Below are 18,593 nucleotides of genomic sequence, written 5' to 3'. Positions count from 1 at the left end.
TGCTGTGAGGAGACAGCTCCTCCTTTATTCTGGGATTCTTAGCATGACTGCTAATGAAGTGTGCGTACAGTCACACAAAGCAGTAGACTTCGCACGGGATTCTTTGGGGGGATTATTAGGAGCCAGAATGTGCAGCGGCTACTTGCACACATGTTGTGTTCACGGCACACATGTTTCCCATGGTGCAAATGTCATGAGCGTTCCCACCTGATTGTCTTTCTTTTGTCTTTCACAGAACTTAAGGAATGAAGAACAGGTAGCCATAATTCAAGCCAGCACTGTGCTGTCCCTGGCAGAGAAGGTAATGAATGAAGCTGGCATTTCTAGTCATCCAGTGTCGAGCTTGGTGTCTAGAAGTAGAAGAGTGAAACACCAGCCCCGTGCACCCAATTTTGCATTATTGAATGTGTAATAAATGTGATTTGACCCAGGAGAGTGAGAACAGACAGAAGTCTATCAAACCACTTTGGGATGGATGGATGTTTTTTACATTAAGGTCACTTGCAAAATATATCGTTTATCGAAATGGAGAACCTTTTCAGTTCAGAAGCCAGTAAGAAGGGTTTTGTTGAGAATGGTGAGACTAGATTTGTTCTAGTCTCAGGCTGTCCCTTCAGTGTGGGTGTGTGAGCATACCTATTGTTCCCCATAGATTCTGTGAGTTGGTCCTGACAGACTGCAGCCTCAGCCCCAAAGCCCAACAATATTATACTGACCTCTTGTGTCTAAACTTGGTAAATGACATGACAGAAGAGAACCAACACAGGGAAGCCAGATTCCTGATTGCATCCAAGTCTATGAATCCATACAGGTGTGGTGGTACACACTTTTAAATCAGGGCACTTTGGAAACAGAGAGGCGAGTTCAAGGCCACCCTGGTTTATATAGTGAAAATCTGTCTCAAAAAATGTTAATTAAAAAAAAAAAAGAATCTGCACATAGCAGAGAGTCTTGTGCACATGTTTACGTAACATGAAAGGGTTTTTTTGTTTTGTTTTGTTTTGGTTTTGGTTTTTTTTTGAGACAGGGTTTCTCTGTGTAGCTTTGTGCCTTTCCTGGAACTCACTTGGTAGCCCAGGCTGGCCTCGAACTCACAGAGATCCACCTGCCTCTGCCTCCCGAGTGCTGGGATTAAAGGCGTGCACCACCACCGCCCAGCATACATGAAAGTTTTATTGTATATATTCATTAAGATGTTGTCTTAATTCTGAATGGCATAGGAATGATGTTAAAAGTTATATGAAACCCTGAGCAATAATCAGCTCTTTTGAATTTGAAATGATCAAATTCTACAGGTCAAATAGCAATGTTCTAATTCCCAAAATAATAACAAAGATGAAAAGGAGGGAAAGAAAGAAGTGTTGTACAGAATTAAAAATACAAAATATTGACATGATCCATTTACTGATATCAATTTAAACAAACCAATTTTACCCATTTTTACTAAATGCATTTTTCTGATCACTTAGAAAATTTTAATATGGCCCAAGTATCAAATGATATAAGAAACGAATGTCAGTTCCACAAAATGTGAAAAAAGATATTTTGTTTATTTTGAGGATTAGAAAGGCCTTCCTTATTTGTCTGAAATACGTATTGAGGTGCTTGCATTTGCTTGCTCTTTTAGCATCTGTTTCGCTAAGAATTTAGTTACAAGCCCGATCACTTGTTCTTCCCTCCCCCCAGCACGTTAATAATATCATATTTTCCCTACAGAAGGTACAGAATTCAGAATTTGCCGAAAGGGTCCTTGGGATTCAAGCTTTGCCTGCTTATTTCTCCATCAACCCTCTCCTCCAACCTCTCTCTTTCTATATTGTCCCTCCCTCCTTGTTTTCCTCCTCCTTTTCTTTCTTGCCTGCTTCCTTCCCTCCATCTTTCCTTGTCTTCCTTCTTCTTTCACTCCCTCCCTGCCCCTCTTCACCTTCCCCCCTTTCCTCTCCCTTCCCTCTCTGCACTCTGCTCTTCCTCCTCTCATCATTTAGTCCTTTGCCCCAAAGTCTTTACCAAGATGCATATGCCTTCCCTTTCCACCTTTGCCTGGCTGTCATAACCACTCTGCTTCCTCATATGCAGGGAAGCCTTCCTAGTACACCAGGTCCAGATAGCCTTTTGATGCTTCTACAGTGACTGTGTTTTGCTCCCTGGTTTTGACAATTGCATTTAAGTTGTCAAACTTCTGTTTTACGCCCCACCTGCCTATCTTAATTACTTACTGTTCTATTACTGTGATAAAACACTGTGACCAAGACAACTTACAAAAAAAAAAAATCATTTAATTGGGAGCTTGCTTGCAGTTTGAGAGGGTTAGTTCATGACCATCATGGTGGGGAGTGTAACAGCAAACAGGCAGGCATGGCTCCGGAGCAGTAGCTAAAAGCTTACATCCTGATTTTCAGGTAACAGGCAGAAGGTGAGACTGGACCTGGCTTGGGCTTTTGAAACTTCCAAGCCCATCCCCAGGGATACACCTTCTCCAACAAGGCCACACTTTCTAATCCTTCCCAAACATTTTCGCTAACTGGGGACCAAGCACTCAACCCTAGGAGCCTGGAGAGGAGGGGGTCATTGTTATTCAAACCACCACACTTCCTCTTAGACTCCAAACGCCAAAGGAGTGAATATGATCTTTGTCCCTCCTCTCTTTATTTCTCCTATTTTCACCTGAGCAGCTAGAGAAGAAATGATCAGTAAGTGCTTACTAAAGAAGTAAATGAATGAATCCATTGACACCCCAAGCACACTTTGTATCAGCCATTCTAGGTGTGTCTTTGATGACAATGGTCAGAATGTCTTACTCAATTGAAGACATGAGAGGTGGCAGTCCTTTAATGCAGTGTAAAATTGCCTTTATTTGGGACTGCGAAGAAAACATAGACTGACTCTGTGGAAGGTGTAGACTAGGGAGGTAAAGAATAAGAACTAAGCTTGTATGCCTCATTAGATCCACGAGTCTCACCCTGGTCCCTGTGTGAATGTGCTGCAGTCTGTTAAAGCACAGGGGACACTTTATGGAATGCTTCTTTTGAACTGACTCCTTCCAACCACTGAATCTAGGTATCATTATCACATTTCCCAGAAGAAATCAGAAGCACAGAGAAGGTGGGTGCTCTGCCCAAGGTTGCACAGACGGTGATTGAGTTAGTTAGGACCCAGAGTCCATCTCTTTCATCTTTTCACCAGATGCTTGTGTAGCTCAAGAAACACCTAAGTAGGCTGTGCAGATCATCAAGGAGCTAGGTAATTGGATCTGTGGCGGTCTAGTACATGCCTTGCCTCGTGTCTTTCTTGCATGGCAGCATCTATCTGAGCAAGCACCGGGTAATAGCTGTTAACACTGTGGTAGAAAGTGAGGGGCTGGATGAATAAGACACATGTTTAACCTAGGAGCTTACAATATGTGGTATACATATACATATACACACACATATACATATACACACACATATACATATATATATATATCTCGAAGGTGCAGATCTTTGCAAATCAGCTTAGAGTCATCTTCTCCATTAGGGACTCCTTTGGTTTGATTCCAGTTTATTCTAAATGTCCTCTTTGATCTTAAGACTATAAATCTAGTCAACAGTTGCTAATTGGGAGTATGATCTTCAGCCAAAGTGTATACCTAGACAAAATTCCAACAGTGGCGTCCTATGTGTCTTTATATAAAAAGGTAACTGCAGTGGTTTTGGGTGCAGTGGTTTTAGAACTGCATCACACACTGTATATACCATCATTGTGTCTCACATCTAGCTTACAGATACCACATGGTCCTTTCACAAATGGTAACTTACTTTAGCCACACAAATACAAGTAAGAGCCAGCATGCAGGTCTGACGCTCATAATGGAATACTTGAGGTTTGCAGTACCTGTAAATGCACAATCTGAAACAGAATCTATTTCTTAATAAAAAGGGGGAAACAGGAAGAGGTAGCCAAAATAATAATATGTACAAAACCATAGCTTTTGACTGAAATGTCCTTGAAGAAGTTGCCATATATATGGATAGAGACATGAGAGATTCACAGTTCTCCAGCCACAGCATGGTCTCAGAAGTTAAGGCGAGCTGGTCATGATGTCTCTCCAAAGGCTCTAGAATGTAGACTTGCTTGATGTGCCATACCATGTGTCCACACTGAAGAGAAATAAAATCTGACAGTGGGACACTTTATTTCATTAAATGTACAGCGACTGTCACCTCACACAAATTTATTTTTTATTGATATTTACATCATTTGACATTGAAAATTTTGTGCCTCAGGGGACATCAGGTTGCCTTTCAAAGTCACATAGCAAAGAAAAGCTAAAATTGAATAGGAGCCGAGGAAGCTCCCTCCAGTACTCTCACAGTTATGCCCAATCGCCTCCCTAAGGTCTAAGCTGGCATCACCTTAATGGACACCATTCTGACCATTGGTTCTTTAAGCTATGTATAGGGTATGCTCACATAATAGGACCCAAAGACAGTGGGGTTATTAATACCACATCAAAATGGTGCATTCTGAGTATTAAGAAATACCTTCTCTTTGTTTGGATTGTTTAAAATGCCTTCACTTACAAGTGATTCTTTACCACATTATAGAAATAATTTTCATATATCCAGATTTTACTCTTACTCGTAATGCTCTCTCCACAACCTCCAACCTTGAGCTATTGGGCAGGCTGTGCCTCGGAATTCCCTTCCCTCACTTGTCCTTTAGACTTCAACTCCCAAAGAAATTCCCCCGTGGGTGAAACAGCTTTGCTACTCTTAGTCAGCAGTGAAGCTTTAGCAGCTGACACGTAGTAGACGTCAGAGGTCATTGGATGTGTGGAAGATGGCAGCATTTTGTTTAAACTCCAGGAGAAAAAAAATGCATTAAGAGTTCTTATAAGGGTTCAATCAAAATCCAGAGACATAAGGGGAAAGACCAAGCCCTCCAGTGAACAGTCCACAGAATTCATGCCACATCCAACAATCATGCCAAACGTTTCTATCTTCTTAACCCTTTAGTGGATCCAACAGATTGAAGGAGCAGAGGCTGCCCTGCACCAGAAAATGATGGAACTGGAAAGTGACATGGTAAGCATAAAGAGGAAAATATTATACCCATAATGGAAAGTGAACATCACTTCTACCCTTTTTATTGGGCACTAGTGGAAGTTTGTAACTGCCCTATTGATCTGTGTACAGACTGTGGGGCATATTTCTCAGAAGTAGCTGATGACTTTAAGCTCTAGTCTTCCCCAAAGCATGTCATACATTGGCAACATTTATAAAACTAGTGTTGAAAGAACATAAATTTTAGGTATTTTCTCTCAGGCTGAATATTTTTTCTGCTATGGATAATTACCAAGTTTAAAAAAAATTTACAGACTTGATGGGTATGTCCAGTTTTAAGAATCCACAAGCTTTTTCACATCCATTAGGATAACTATTGTCAAAAAACAAAGAGAAAGTGACAATTGTTGGCAAAGAAGTGTAGAAGCTAGAACCCAGGGTACTACTGAGGTAAGAACTAGTACAAATATGGAAAACAGCATGGGGATTGCTTTTAAAATCCAATAAAATTATCATATGACCCTGCAATACAAAAAAAAAAAAAAAAAAAAAAGGAAATTGGGCTGTGGCAGGTTACTGTACAGCTACTCTCATAATGACATTATTCACAATACTGAATGTAGCCAAAGTACCTATTGCTAATTGAAGGGATGAACAAAGTACGATATGAGCATGTGTTGGTTCAGTCTAAGATAAATGCTGGACACAGCATCTCTTTTGCCTGCAGTTCCCTCCTCATCCTCTTCCCAAACATCTCACTCTAGCTGCAGCCAACATCTCCAAACATGCATCCCTAGTATCTAATGAAGGGTACAACGTAGATGAAGAGTGAGGACACAAGCTGTCACAAAACAACGAACACTGTCATTCCATGCATGTGAGCTATGGTCATGAAACTCATAGGAAAAGCAGGCACAGTATGGCTGTCAAGAGTTGAGAGAAAGAAAAAAACACATAGAATTGTTAAAGGGGAGTAGTTTCTCTTTTGCAAAATTAACAAGTTACGGACATTGATGCCGTAAGAGTATGGATGTATTTCACACTACAAGTATGTACTTTAATGACTTAAGTGTTCATTTTATTTCATGTGTATTTTAACACAATTTAAAATAACATATCTCCAAACATAGGAATTAATAGGTTGCTAAACTTACACCATTATATATAATCTTATAACAAGATGTCATTTAAATGATCATTGTTAAAACAAATGTAGTAGGTTCCTATCAAGTCATGAAACTCTATGATAACAATAATTTGTAATTTATAGAACTTAACAGTTTTGGGATCATAATATCTTGCACATAGTTCAGGCTTTACCAAGAAATTAAGATCTATAGTGAAAGTACATAAGAACTGTTTGTATTCAAAGTGGCCATCAGAAGCCCCTTCAATACATGACTACTTATGCAGTAGTCAGTCTTTACAGGGTACTTTGGGCATGGGACCTAGCAATGGTCAGGAAAGCCCAAGCAGCTTTACTGCATACTCTCAGAAGTGAGCACAGCTGGGTTTTTAACCTTCCAATCAGCTGGAAGAGTTCTTTACTCTTCAGTTAAGTACCCAAAGAAATGATTGACTTGCACGTGGGAATATGTTGCACCCAAAAAACAAAGCTCTAACTAATAATGACAAAATGGGCATGCAGTGAGAGATGTACAAGAACTGAGGACATGTGAATAAACTTCAGATTTATATCCCCTGGCTTCACACAAGCTTTGCAACAGGGGCCAATAAATACTCATAAATGGCAGTGTGTATGGAATCACCCTGGCTCTCTAAAATGCCCTTCATCTTTGTGTTTATTAATTTGAATAAGTTAAGTTTGTTTATTATATAACATCCCTGTGTTAAATTTCATAACATTCTTAGAAAAACATACTAGAACAATACACAATACACAGCTGTCTTCTGTGCCCTTAGGGAACTGGTTCTAAGACTCCCTGGAAATACCAAAGTCCTCAGATGCCCAAGTTCTTTCTATGCCACATCTTTGCATATAACCTACACAACCCTCTTATGTATCTTAAATCATCCCTAGATTGTGATTATGTATTATTACCATTTATAATGTAACTACTTTATGAGTACTTATTATATTCCATGTTTCTGAGGGATGATGAAAGCAAATGCGATAGTCAATAGATGTTTCTCTCAAATATTTTCATTCCAAATATACCGGAGTCTCTATGTGCAAAACCTGAAGAAACAGAAATCCAAGTGTACTCACCCAGATAGATTTATCACTTAACAGCAACCATGTCAAAATCTGTCCTTAATTACCTACTCTCAGACTGGCTTAAAAATCTTTAAGAGTGTCCCACGTGATTCCTTGTTATGCCTTTTATGCTTCTTGCCATTGTTTTTCACATCCCCTGTGTAAGACTGTGAAGGCTAAACTAATTTTCTTCAAAGAGAACTACAGTTCTACAAATACTAGTGATTTGTGTACTAGAGAAAAGATTCATCTGTATAGCTTTCATGTATCACTTTCTAATTAATGGAACTCGCTCTCAATTTGTCAGTGTTACTCTTTCTTATAGGAACAATTCTGCAAAATCAAAGGCTACCTGGAGGAAGAACTGGACTACAGGAAACAAGCTCTTGACCAGGCATATATGGTAGGTACCATCAGTGGCCAACACTCTGTTCATCACTCTGTACAACTGAGCTAAGATGTCCTGTCTAATTTGTCATTCTGTGCAGTTGAATACACACAGGATGCATGCAGTCATTAATTGCTGCTTCAGTTTTGGAACAGAAACCCCAAGATTGCTGCTGCTATATGATATTTTTATATTTTATGCACAATTCTAATTCATTCTTAAATCAAATGTATATTTGTAGGTAATATTTAGATAAAGGTCATACTGAATGCCAGGGTAGATCCAAGAGGATTTTATTAAATCAAGTAACATCATTTGGGACTCTAACAGAGTAATAGAATAATAATGGATTTAAAATATGTTATGCGTATTTTAATTCATTTATTTTTTAAAATGACCATATAAATCACAGATAATCTTGTTATTCCTAACTTACATATGAGGAAAACAAGGCTTATAGAGCAAAACCTTTGCTCATGTTTGTAGAAGGGCAAGCTGTAATGTAGCTCTTACTCCAGAAACTGCAGCCTAATTTAGACCCATAATGCAGCCACCACAAGCGAGGCTATGGTTGTGAGTGAACTGTGCCTTTTTCTCCCCATAGACGATTGTGCTTATAGAGGCTCATGACTGATTCCTTCCTTCTACAAAATGCATACTACAAAATGGCTGGCATTGGACTGCAGCTCTTCTCTCCTTGTGCCCCATCCTCGCTGGTTCATGGTCATGAACCAGAAGACAAAGAACAAATTAGCGGAATATTGCAAACCTTGCTCATAGAGGTTTTTATAATGCTCTTGTAACTCTGGGCGAAAGTGAAACTCTGAACCCCTGTTTGTATCAAAGATAGTCTAGTCTGTTCTCTGCCGAATGTGTGAAAGATTCTGATATTGTTTAATGGGGAAGCAAGAGAAAGAGAATTGGTCACTGCTTAGAAAATAAAACACTAATTTGTTTTTCTCCATGCCTTATCTTTTTACCCTTGTCTCTCCTGCCTTGAGAAAGCAAAGTTAAGCTAGACTCTTGAAAGAAACTGTTGAGACCTCATTCAGAAAGCCATATTTAATTTTCAAACAATGAAATACGCTTGCTCCAGGAGCAGTAATAGAAAAGCATCCCCTGTCAGGACTTGGAAACTGACTTCTGTCAGAATTATGGGGAATAAGACTGTAGATTTAGGCAACTACATTTGACATGGGACACACACACACACACACACACACACACACACACACACACCACACTGCCAGGGAAACTCCAATATTCTAGGCTATTTTTGAATCATATTTCCATTTTTTCTCAAGGGCAAAGGATGGAAACCATAAGACATCTTCAAGTACAGAGAATTGTTGTGTGAATAAGAGATGGTGTTTTATGTTTGAAATATCTCTCCAATTTCAAGTACTTTTTCCTACTTACACTTGTTGCTAATACTACAGCCACTGTGGCATATGATTTCAACCAGCTGCAGGGTTGTCAAGTAGGAAGGAGAATAAGCCCAATCTCAGCTCCACGTGAAAAGGGAAGGGGGTGTGATGATGCAGTTATAATGTAGTCATTATAACACAGGGACTCCTAAAAACAAGTGCCTAAATGAACAGGATCCCAAGAATGAAAATGAATTTACTTACAAAGCGTTGTGTGGGTGGCATTTGTGGCATCGCACAAAGGGAATGTCCGGAGGAGAGCCAGGCAGGAGAGACTCAGGAACTCTAAGATCCCCTGAGACCGAGGTACCAAGTTCCTGTCTCACCCATACACACACACACACACACACACACACACACACACACACACACACACACACACACTCTCCCAGTACCACACCGGGTGCTCGGCCCCGAAGTTAGACTTTTCTGATTCTATTTGCCAGAGAATCCAGGAACTAGAGGCTACCTTGTACAATGCTCTGCAGCAAGAGACTGTGATCAAGTTTGGTGAACTGTTAAGTGACAAACAGCAGGAGGAGCTGAGGACGGCTGTAGAAAAATTACGGCGGCAAATGCTGAGGAAGAGCAGGGAGTACGACTGTCAGATCCTCCAGGAGAGGATGGAACTCTTACAGCAAGCCCACCAGGTGAGGACCAAGCCCCACATCTGTCGGTCAAGCCTAAGCACGTGGGACTTAGTAAAAAGCACTTGATGTAAGCACGGAACAGCTCCAGAGATTGTCGGCGAGGGAAGCGAGTAACTCTTTCCCACTATCACTCAATATAGGGTGACAGGTTGATACTAAAACTTGGTCTGGAGGAAAATGGCGTTTCAGAGGTGCTGCGTGTGCCTATCATTTTCTGGAACGACTTTGTCACAGGCTCCAAATCTATTGGAACCTGATTACTCACCTGTGTGAGCAAACAGGGTACTGGCTCAGCGTTACATGGTCCTGCCAATGACTGAGCCTGAGGCAGCCATCTGGAAAGACGAAAAGGGAGCAGCGCCTGTCTCTTCACTCTCAGAATGAGCAGCAATAATAGCAAAGCCTGGAGGCTGCTATGTGCTGCCTGGAGTTTGCTCAGTCAGGATCTGAAGGTTATATTTGTGGCTGGAGAGGTGCTCAGTGGCTGCTTTTCCAAAGGACCCAGGTTCTATTTTCAACACTTACATGATGGCTCATAACTGTCTATAATTCTAGTTCCAAGGGATCTGATGCCCCCTCTGACATCCTGAGACACCAGGTATGCACATGGTATATAGACATACATACAGGCAAATCACTCATACACATAAAAAGAAATTGTTAAGAATATAAAGGTTATACTTGCATCATTTCACCTTCACGGAAGCTCTAAGAGGTAAGTGTTCTCATTATCTCAATTTTGGAAATAAAAGTATTCAAACGATTTATTCAAGATAGCAAGTGGCAGAGAAAAATCACAGACCAGGTATGTTGTCCCCTGAGACCCCAGTACTAACCATTACACGGTTGTCATATCCATCTTAGGGCATTTGTGACTTACATGATCCATCTAGAGTGGCAAGTCAAACAGTAGGCACCCCTGACCAACTTGCAGCCACAATTCTTTGTAATTCTTCATTTGTGTTGTAACTTGACCAGTGAGCAGCAGTAGAGGCCTGTCCAAAGAGCAAATTCAAAAGAATTGTAGAATTCATATTGCCAGGGTGTAGCATTTGGTACTCCGAGCTGTGGCAATCTGATGGAATCTGAGGAGGTACAAAGCATGTGTTGAAGTTAAAGGAGTAGAAGAGGAATTGTGCTTATTTTCTGACACCAGGAAGAGCAAAACATGGAAGCCCGGCAGCAAGAGAGAGGCAGTGGCTCCGTGTCCTCTAAGCCACGCTTAAGCTGTTTGTCCCAAAGATGACAGACACATGCGTATTTCTGTCAGGAAGCTCTCAGGATTGCAAAGATTTGACCAGTGGAAAGTCTTGGAAGCTCTTGACAATGGAGTATTTCCTGGCCTTCTGTTTGCTTGCTTTTCTCTTCTACTGGGGGGGTAGAGGTGTCTTCTGCACAAATTCCTTACATGGCAAAAGCATCGAATCAGGTTTAACAAATTGAGAGCTTTGTCTTGTAAGTACATATATGTTTGCTTTAACATGGACTGATAGTTATCTAAATTTGCTTATGATAAATATCCTGGCATCCCACTTTGAGTCTCTTTAATCTGTTAGCTAAGGTTCCTCTCTCTTGAAAGAACTCTACCTTTTATGTTACTTAGAATGAGTTGAGAGAGTTCCCTGGCATTTCCCTCTCCCTAACAAATGTTCACATTAAATGTACCTTTTATAGTTATTTCTTACTCTTCTCTTCCCTTTTCATCAGTAAAGTACTTAATAGTAGAGTTATTCCAGAAGGCATTGGCCAGGATGGGTCAAAGACAACTATTATGTAATTATGATGTGTAAATTTTAGAGGCCATTGCTAGCTATTTGCTAGACATTTATGCTTAGATATCCCAAGATGAAAACAGTATGCTTTTTTGTCCTTATCTTTCCTCTCTATCTGTTTGGGTCAGTAGAATGACCTTATCTAAAATTACTCAGGCTTCAAAACTTATGCTTTTTCTGTTCTCTGCCTCAGTGAACTTAGGTAGGACCACATCCAACTGCCACTGGCCCCCAAGTGCTTTGAAGCTTTCCTATTTTGCTCACACTGTTACAGGCATTTGCAGGATCTTTCATTATTATACAGGCTTCCAGGTGCCGCCTGTACTAACCTGACTCTATCACTACACATGCACTCAGACATTTCAATGTATTTCCTAGTGGTAGATTCCATGTGCTGGATATCTAGAATATTCACCCTGGACACTGCCCTCCTGTGTATTTGAAGACAAAGGTGATTAGCATGAAGAAAATAAGTATGGTGTATTTTGTTAAACGGCATTAACAAAGGCCCATGGTCCCCCAGGGGCCGTGGAAATCACATTGTAGGAACTTCCCACTTCTTCCTTCAGTTTGTTGCATAAATCAGCCCTGGTTTTTAATCAACTTCCCTGTGGCAATTTCTTGCTCAAGGGCATCTGTGGTCTCCCTTTCGAAGTGAGTCAAGTCCTGTGTAGGTTTCTTAAGGTCTTTCATTAGCTGGTCATCTCTCCCTTAAGATGTTCTTTCCAGTCCATCTCCTGAGTTCTTTCCAGTGCAAAGCCTAGTGCTACTTATTCATGGTTTCCTATTCCAAAGCCTTTGCTTGCCTAGTTTTCCACCAAAAATGGCATTCAAAAATTCTCATTTTTTTCAAGTCCCTATTAGAGGTTCACCTCTTCCAGAATCTCTGTTGGATGAACAAAATGTACAAAACACTCTTTAAAAATATGTTTAAAGCTTTGTCTTATAATCAGTAAAAGTCATGTATTCAGAGCCAGCTGTGTACCAGATGCTATGAATATGGCAGTTACTTTAGACATCTGATCTGCCATGTAGATGAGAAAGGACAAAGCCACACCACAAATGAACCACAGCGTAAACTATCTCTAAGGGAGCCACTAAGTGCGGGGAATAAGCTTGGACAACATATATGGGTGTGCATGTGAGTCAGAAAGAAATAAGTATGTTAGGACAGGTAGTCAGAGAACACCTCTGAAGATCCATGCAAACCAGGGAACCAGTCACACAAAGGTCTAAGAAAAAGGAGCGAGCATTAAATCCCGCTGTACATTCAAGAGCCACAGAAGAAGTCAGTATAGTTGGTGTGCAGAGTCGGGCTAAGAGGTGAAGCTGAAGACCATGAAGAGTCAAGATCAGTGTGGGGCCTTGCAAGAATCTGGTATTGGTTTTAATGCAACTCAGCTAACTTTTCCTTTCCCCACCTCTTAGACTCAGGACTACTGTGATCTTTCTAAGCTTTTCACCCGTATGAAGCTGAGGATAGTACTGGGGGTCTTATGCATGCTAGGCAGGTGATATACCATACCCCAACTTGATTATTTCACATTTCAAGTTCAGATTAGCTATATTGGTTCATGTAGGAAGGACAGATTTTAATATGATGAGGATGGACCAGATAAGAAGCAGGAGCAACTAAAAATAAGCTGTCTCATCAGATCCAATAAGGGATGAAGATGAGTTCATGTACTTGATAATGAGAGAGGGAGAGAGGGAAGGAGGAGAGGAGGAGGGGAGATGGAGAGAGAGAATATGAGAATCTATTTGGGATCTCACAATGTTTCCTCTTGGTCAGATGGCAAGTGTCTGGGAAAGAGAAACAGGTTTATAACATGTAATGAAGAATAATGGATTCATCTACCGTGTGGATTGGTCTGTCTACAGACTAACATAGCCCTAGGAACTGGAGATGGGTGACAGCGTTTTACATCTTTACCATTTTTCACCTTTTGTACTTAATTCTGTTATTCTCTGTTTTACGTTCTATCTTGTCAAAGAACATCATAGCTCTCTGGGACAAAAAAATTAGCTGATGCCTTAGCTGTATTCTTCAGTACAGATAATACAGTCATAGACATGTCAGAAAATGGTCAGCAAGCACAGAGTTCATGGCTGAATAAGCACTTCAGTAGTTGCATGGATGGATGGTTCTCTGAATCAATATTTATGTCTGTATGCAGAAACAAGCCAAGGAATTGTGTGCATAAACAGGAAGGAAATGCCTAGCACATTTATTGTTTTGTTGTATAGCCTTAGAGCATATGCAGTACCACTGAAGTACACTTACCAGCACACACATCACATGTAGGTAGGTGCTACCATATTCCAGGCTCACCTGCATCTCCATCATTCATAAACATGTCAGAATGGCAACTAGAGCATAAGCAAGCCTTTGACAGCCACATTTGTCAATCTTGGCGGTACTAAGACGGATCATCTAGATCACTATTAATTCTTTGAGGTGGGAGGGTGTTTCCTGCATTGTGGGATGTAATGGCATCTACTGGCCCTAAGCCAGAAGAGCTGTTAAATATCCTACAATGCAGTTGTGACAATAAGAAATATTAACACAATTAAGTACTGGTGATAGGTACAAAAAGTTGCTACTATACTAAAATATGAAATAATTATGCATTATAAAATGAGCATACCAACCAACTTGAGAAGTCCTCAGACATTGCTAAATGTCTCCCTCCAGGAGAGGATAAAAATCACCTCTAGTTGACACATTTTAGAGAGGAGACTTGATTTCCATGTTGAAATATTTTTTTTTTCTGTTAGCTTCCCTATTTTTTCTCCTCACATTGCATTATAAAAACCTCTCTGTATGTTACCACCCTCACAGGCTTCTAGCTAAAGGGCCAGTTCACTGTTTTAATTCCTGCAAACAGTGGTCATTAAACAACAAGCTTGCTATGCATCAAGATGTCCATGGGTACCAAAAGCCTTTGGGATGTCAAGGGGAATTGTGAAGACTTCTTTTGCTCCCCAGCAGTTGTCTGTGTAATGCCATTATCCAACCTGTGACATCTCTATGTGTGGAATGTGGTTACAAAGGCTTTTCTGCATTCCTGACTGCTGTGATATTTTGTTACGATTGCTTCATATCCGCAGCTTATCAGCTTACTTCTGAGAAGTTGTATTAAAGTGTACTCTCTACTGGCTTTTGAAAATTGGTCAGTCATGTTTTGTGAGGAAATTCCATCCCCGAAGACGGTTAAAGCAGGAAGACAAGAAAGGCCAACAGTTGTCTGTTATTTCACAGTCAGCTTCAGCCATTTTTTTACTGTACAAATAAGCAACCAGAATATCAATCCATAGAGTTGATGAGGCATTCACTTGACGCTCGTTCTAAGACTTGCTGTTCTCTTACAAGGATATGGCATTCCTATATTTCATATAAGCTCACATTCCCCAGGACAAAAAAGCAATGTGGCCAAATCCAGTGGCAGTGTGGTGGAATATACACCTCTACCCTGGGTTAGGCCTCTGCAGTTGGAAAGAACAAGGTGGTTTGTTAGTAGCCTGTTACTATGACAAAGTTCCTGAGAAAGCCAATAAAGTCAGAGGTAAGGTTCATTTGCGCTCATGCTTTCAGAACTTCCTGTCCATGATCGCAGCTGGCTCCTTGCTTTGTGGCAGTTTATCTTGGAAGAAGCATGAGTGAACAAAGTTGCTCACCCTGTGGCAGTTGGAAAACAAAGAGGGGAATGAGATTGAGGTCCCAATATCCTCTTCAAGGGAATGCCCCAATGACCTAACTGCCTTCCCCAAAACCCTACCTCCCATCAGCCATACAGGCTGACGACCATGTTAGTAGTGTTTGTTGTTTGGGAATGTTTTTAAGCTACAAACTAAAACAGGTATAAAATACTCTGCTCAAAAATATTACCAGTGACCATGGGCAGTGGTGGTGCACAAGTTTTATCCCAGCACTCAGGAGGCACAGACAGGTGGATCTCTGTTAGTTCGAGGCCAGTCTGGTCTACAGAGTGAGTTTCAGGACAGCCAGGACTGTTTCACAGAGAAATCCTGTCTCAATATATATTTAACAATATTTTCCCACCATGAGTCTGGATCAGCTTTGGGACACGCAGAAACTCTGTAGATAGGGAAAAGTATGTTTGTGCTATTTCCATCTGCTGGCACAAATATCAATGTTTTCATAGAAAGCATTATGATTTGTTTGGTGAACAATTTCCTCAACAACTTAGCACCTAACAGTGTTTTCCCTGTTTTATTCAGAGAATCCGTGACCTAGAAGATAAGACAGACATCCAAAAGCGGCAGATAAAGGACTTAGAAGAAAAGGTATGCATTAACCTCCTTTGTTCAATCTTAAAGTGCTGCTGACTTGGCCTCTGTGCCTTCTCCTTCTTCTTGGTTATCGTGCCTGGCACAGGCAGACATAGGTACAGGGGAAGTTGTGCCCAACTTCAGTAGGACGCCAGAATTTGGGGTGATGCTGTCCCATCAGCAGCCTTGGTGTTTTTGCCATGTGTAATTTTGATTCCCTTCTCTCTACCCTCCTCATCTTCATTTCCAGTACTTTTCCCCCTCCATTACTCTAATTTGCTTTTTCCTTCAAAGATATTTTCATACTTAAAACAAAACAAAAACATTTTCCATTATTCATAAAAATCCCTTTCATCCCTGGGCTTCAGTTTCACTTCAACAATGAGTTCAGAAACCCAGGTTGATGGCAGTAAGCACACCTCCCTGTCATTTCCCCAGTAGTTAGAAAGAGTGCCACACGCCTTTAATCCCAGCACTGGGGAGGCAGAGGCAGGTGGATCTCTGAGTTTGAGGCCAGCCCGGTCTACAGAGCGAGTTCCAGGATGGCCAGGGCTGTTGCACAGAGAAACCTTTTTCCTGAAATACACCGCCCACCTCCAACCCCATCTCCCAACCCCCCAAAAAAGAAAGAGAAATTTCTTCCAAGAGATCCTGTGTTTAGGGGGAAAAATAATGGTGTTCTACAGAGAGCATGTGGAAATGATTGAGTGTTGATGGAAGAAAAATGCTCAGTCTGACATAAAGGCCTGTCCTGCCTGACAGGCCAGGAGCATTCTGCTGAGGGATGCAGAAAGAGAGCAGAGAGGTTCTCTCCCAAGCATCTGTCTCCCTGACAGAAAGTAGCTCTACAAACCCTTGAATTGAAATAGGTTGTCTGGCTGTAACTTCCATGGAATTCAAGAAGACCATGGCAAACCATCTGCCATTCCTGTGATTATGGTTAGAACTGAGTTCCTCCAAAAAGGCCTGTGTCATGGTCCGTATGTGTGAGGTCAGAAGAAGTCAGTGCAGTCTGGAAGGAAGCCATATCACTGGGCGCTCACATTCTTAGACTGGTGAACTTCGGAGTCTGATATCACCTTGGGTCAGTGACTACAAATACACCTTCGTGCCTATAAAATGGGAATGACAACACCCACACTGACCTCCCGTCATGGGTACCATGAGGAATGAAATCACATATGAAAATTAGGAAACCTTAAGAAAATCTTCCCATGCTTGAAGTACATGTCCTCCTTGACATTTTAAATCTGATCTTCCCTCATTTCAGACCATTTGGTTCTTCAGCACTGAGTGAGGCACATGTAAATTACAGTGACCCAAGAACTACATTCAGTTTCCTTGCAGTTGGTGGAAAGACGCAGAGAATGCAGGGGCTGCTCCCAGCTTCCCTGGCTGTTGGAGGACACATATCATGCCTTCAGTTTCTGACAGTTTGGAGAGGCCAGGTCTGGTCTGACTTGGTGTTTATCCCTAAACTCCCCTTGTTCTGACTCAAACAGAAAGATGTAGTTGAGGCAATTCTGTGCAGAAATTTTGGGGTAAACCCTTCAAGAGAGGCTTCCAAAAGTGGAGCCATTTAGCTGGCCACCCCAGCTCCTATCCAAATGAATCCTGTGGAAGTTTGGGGAGAAGAGCAATTAAGACTATCAACAGGATAACTTAATGACAATATCTCACAGTCATTTTGTCCCATAATATTTATAGACCTGAACTTCCTAGACATTTTTGATAGTGAAGTAATACATCAATTTCTGCTGAATATTGTCTTAAAACAGTGAATGGAGCTACTTAAATAACAAGCCGGTTGACTCTTGAGAGACTGTGGAATGGGAGATGAGGTTCACACAAGGTACTCTGCTCACGTGACCTCACTCCCACTTGTCCTCCAGGCTCCTAAAGCAGCTAAGTGTCCTTTGTGTCAGCACACTCTTCATTCTCCCCCTTGGGATACTTGAAAGCCTACTCAGGGTGCGCACGGTGTCCCTGCTGGGCTGGGGTGGCTCATTTTCATGCCTATGTATACAGTTGGTGTAAATCAAGGGATATCAGCAAACCAAACAAAACAGCCTCAACGGCACACAGCAGTTCCTGTGGCCAATGCACTTCCGCTGTTGTTGTTTCCTTTACTTCTTATAATTATTCTGCAAGGGAGACACAACAGATGGTGTGGTCCCTCTTACGCATGTAATAAGCAGTGCATCAAAGAAAGTAAACATCTTGCCCAAGATTATATAACCAGTCCATGCAATCAAGATGAGAGGCCAGGGTGACTGACTTCAGGTCCCACCACACTGCAGAAGCTGAGACTGCTGTAACAGACCAAGGTACTGGTCATCTCTTCATGCTCAACTCTTCTGTCCAAACTTCTCCTTGAAGGAATAGTGGGAAGCCTTCCATTCTCCCTCATTCTCTAGTCTTTGATGGGTGTATCTTCAAGAAAGACTTTTTAAAAGCCAGGATTGATGGCACATGCCTTTAATCTCAGCACTCAGGAGGCAGAAGCAGGCAAATCTCTGTGAGTTCAAGGTCAGCCTGGTCTACAAAATAAGTTCCAGGACAGCCAGGCTGTTAGAGAAACCCTATCTCAAAAACCAAAAAGAAAACAAGGAATATTTTTTAAAAGAATGTTTCTTTTAATAAAATAAGTAAAAAACTTAGAAATATAAAATATAAACATGTATTTATAAATATGTAATATTATAAACAAATCGAAAATTAATATAAAAATAAAATAAGTCATCAACACATGGCTTTCAGCATGTTATGTTTATAACATGCTATAATGTTGCAAGAACCT

At 41.0% G+C, this 18,593-nt stretch overlaps 1 protein-coding gene across 4 annotated transcripts in view; it reads left to right on the top strand.

Moving 5' to 3' along the window:
• The window catches only part of Jakmip2 (janus kinase and microtubule interacting protein 2), a 155,782-nt gene that overhangs the window by 122,772 nt on the left and 14,417 nt on the right, over positions 1-18,593 (top strand). For all 4 annotated transcript variants that reach the window (XR_005089502.1, XM_037197131.1, XM_028881736.2 and 1 more), the window contains 5 exons: positions 236-301; positions 4,998-5,066; positions 7,589-7,666; positions 9,525-9,728; positions 15,743-15,808. Coding sequence is in view for 3 of the 4 variants with exons in the window: in XM_037197131.1 (XP_037053026.1) it covers positions 236-301; positions 4,998-5,066; positions 7,589-7,666; positions 9,525-9,728; positions 15,743-15,808 (483 nt within the window). In the remaining variant the exon portion in view is untranslated. The remainder of the gene's footprint in view (positions 1-235; positions 302-4,997; positions 5,067-7,588; positions 7,667-9,524; positions 9,729-15,742; positions 15,809-18,593) is intronic.

The sequence above is a fragment of the Peromyscus leucopus genome, chromosome 19 (assembly GCF_004664715.2).
Source record: "Peromyscus leucopus breed LL Stock chromosome 19, UCI_PerLeu_2.1, whole genome shotgun sequence".
NCBI lineage: Eukaryota > Metazoa > Chordata > Mammalia > Rodentia > Cricetidae > Peromyscus > Peromyscus leucopus.
The sequence above is the reverse complement of the archived record's forward strand: the minus strand, read 5'-3'. Positions and strand labels throughout refer to the sequence as shown.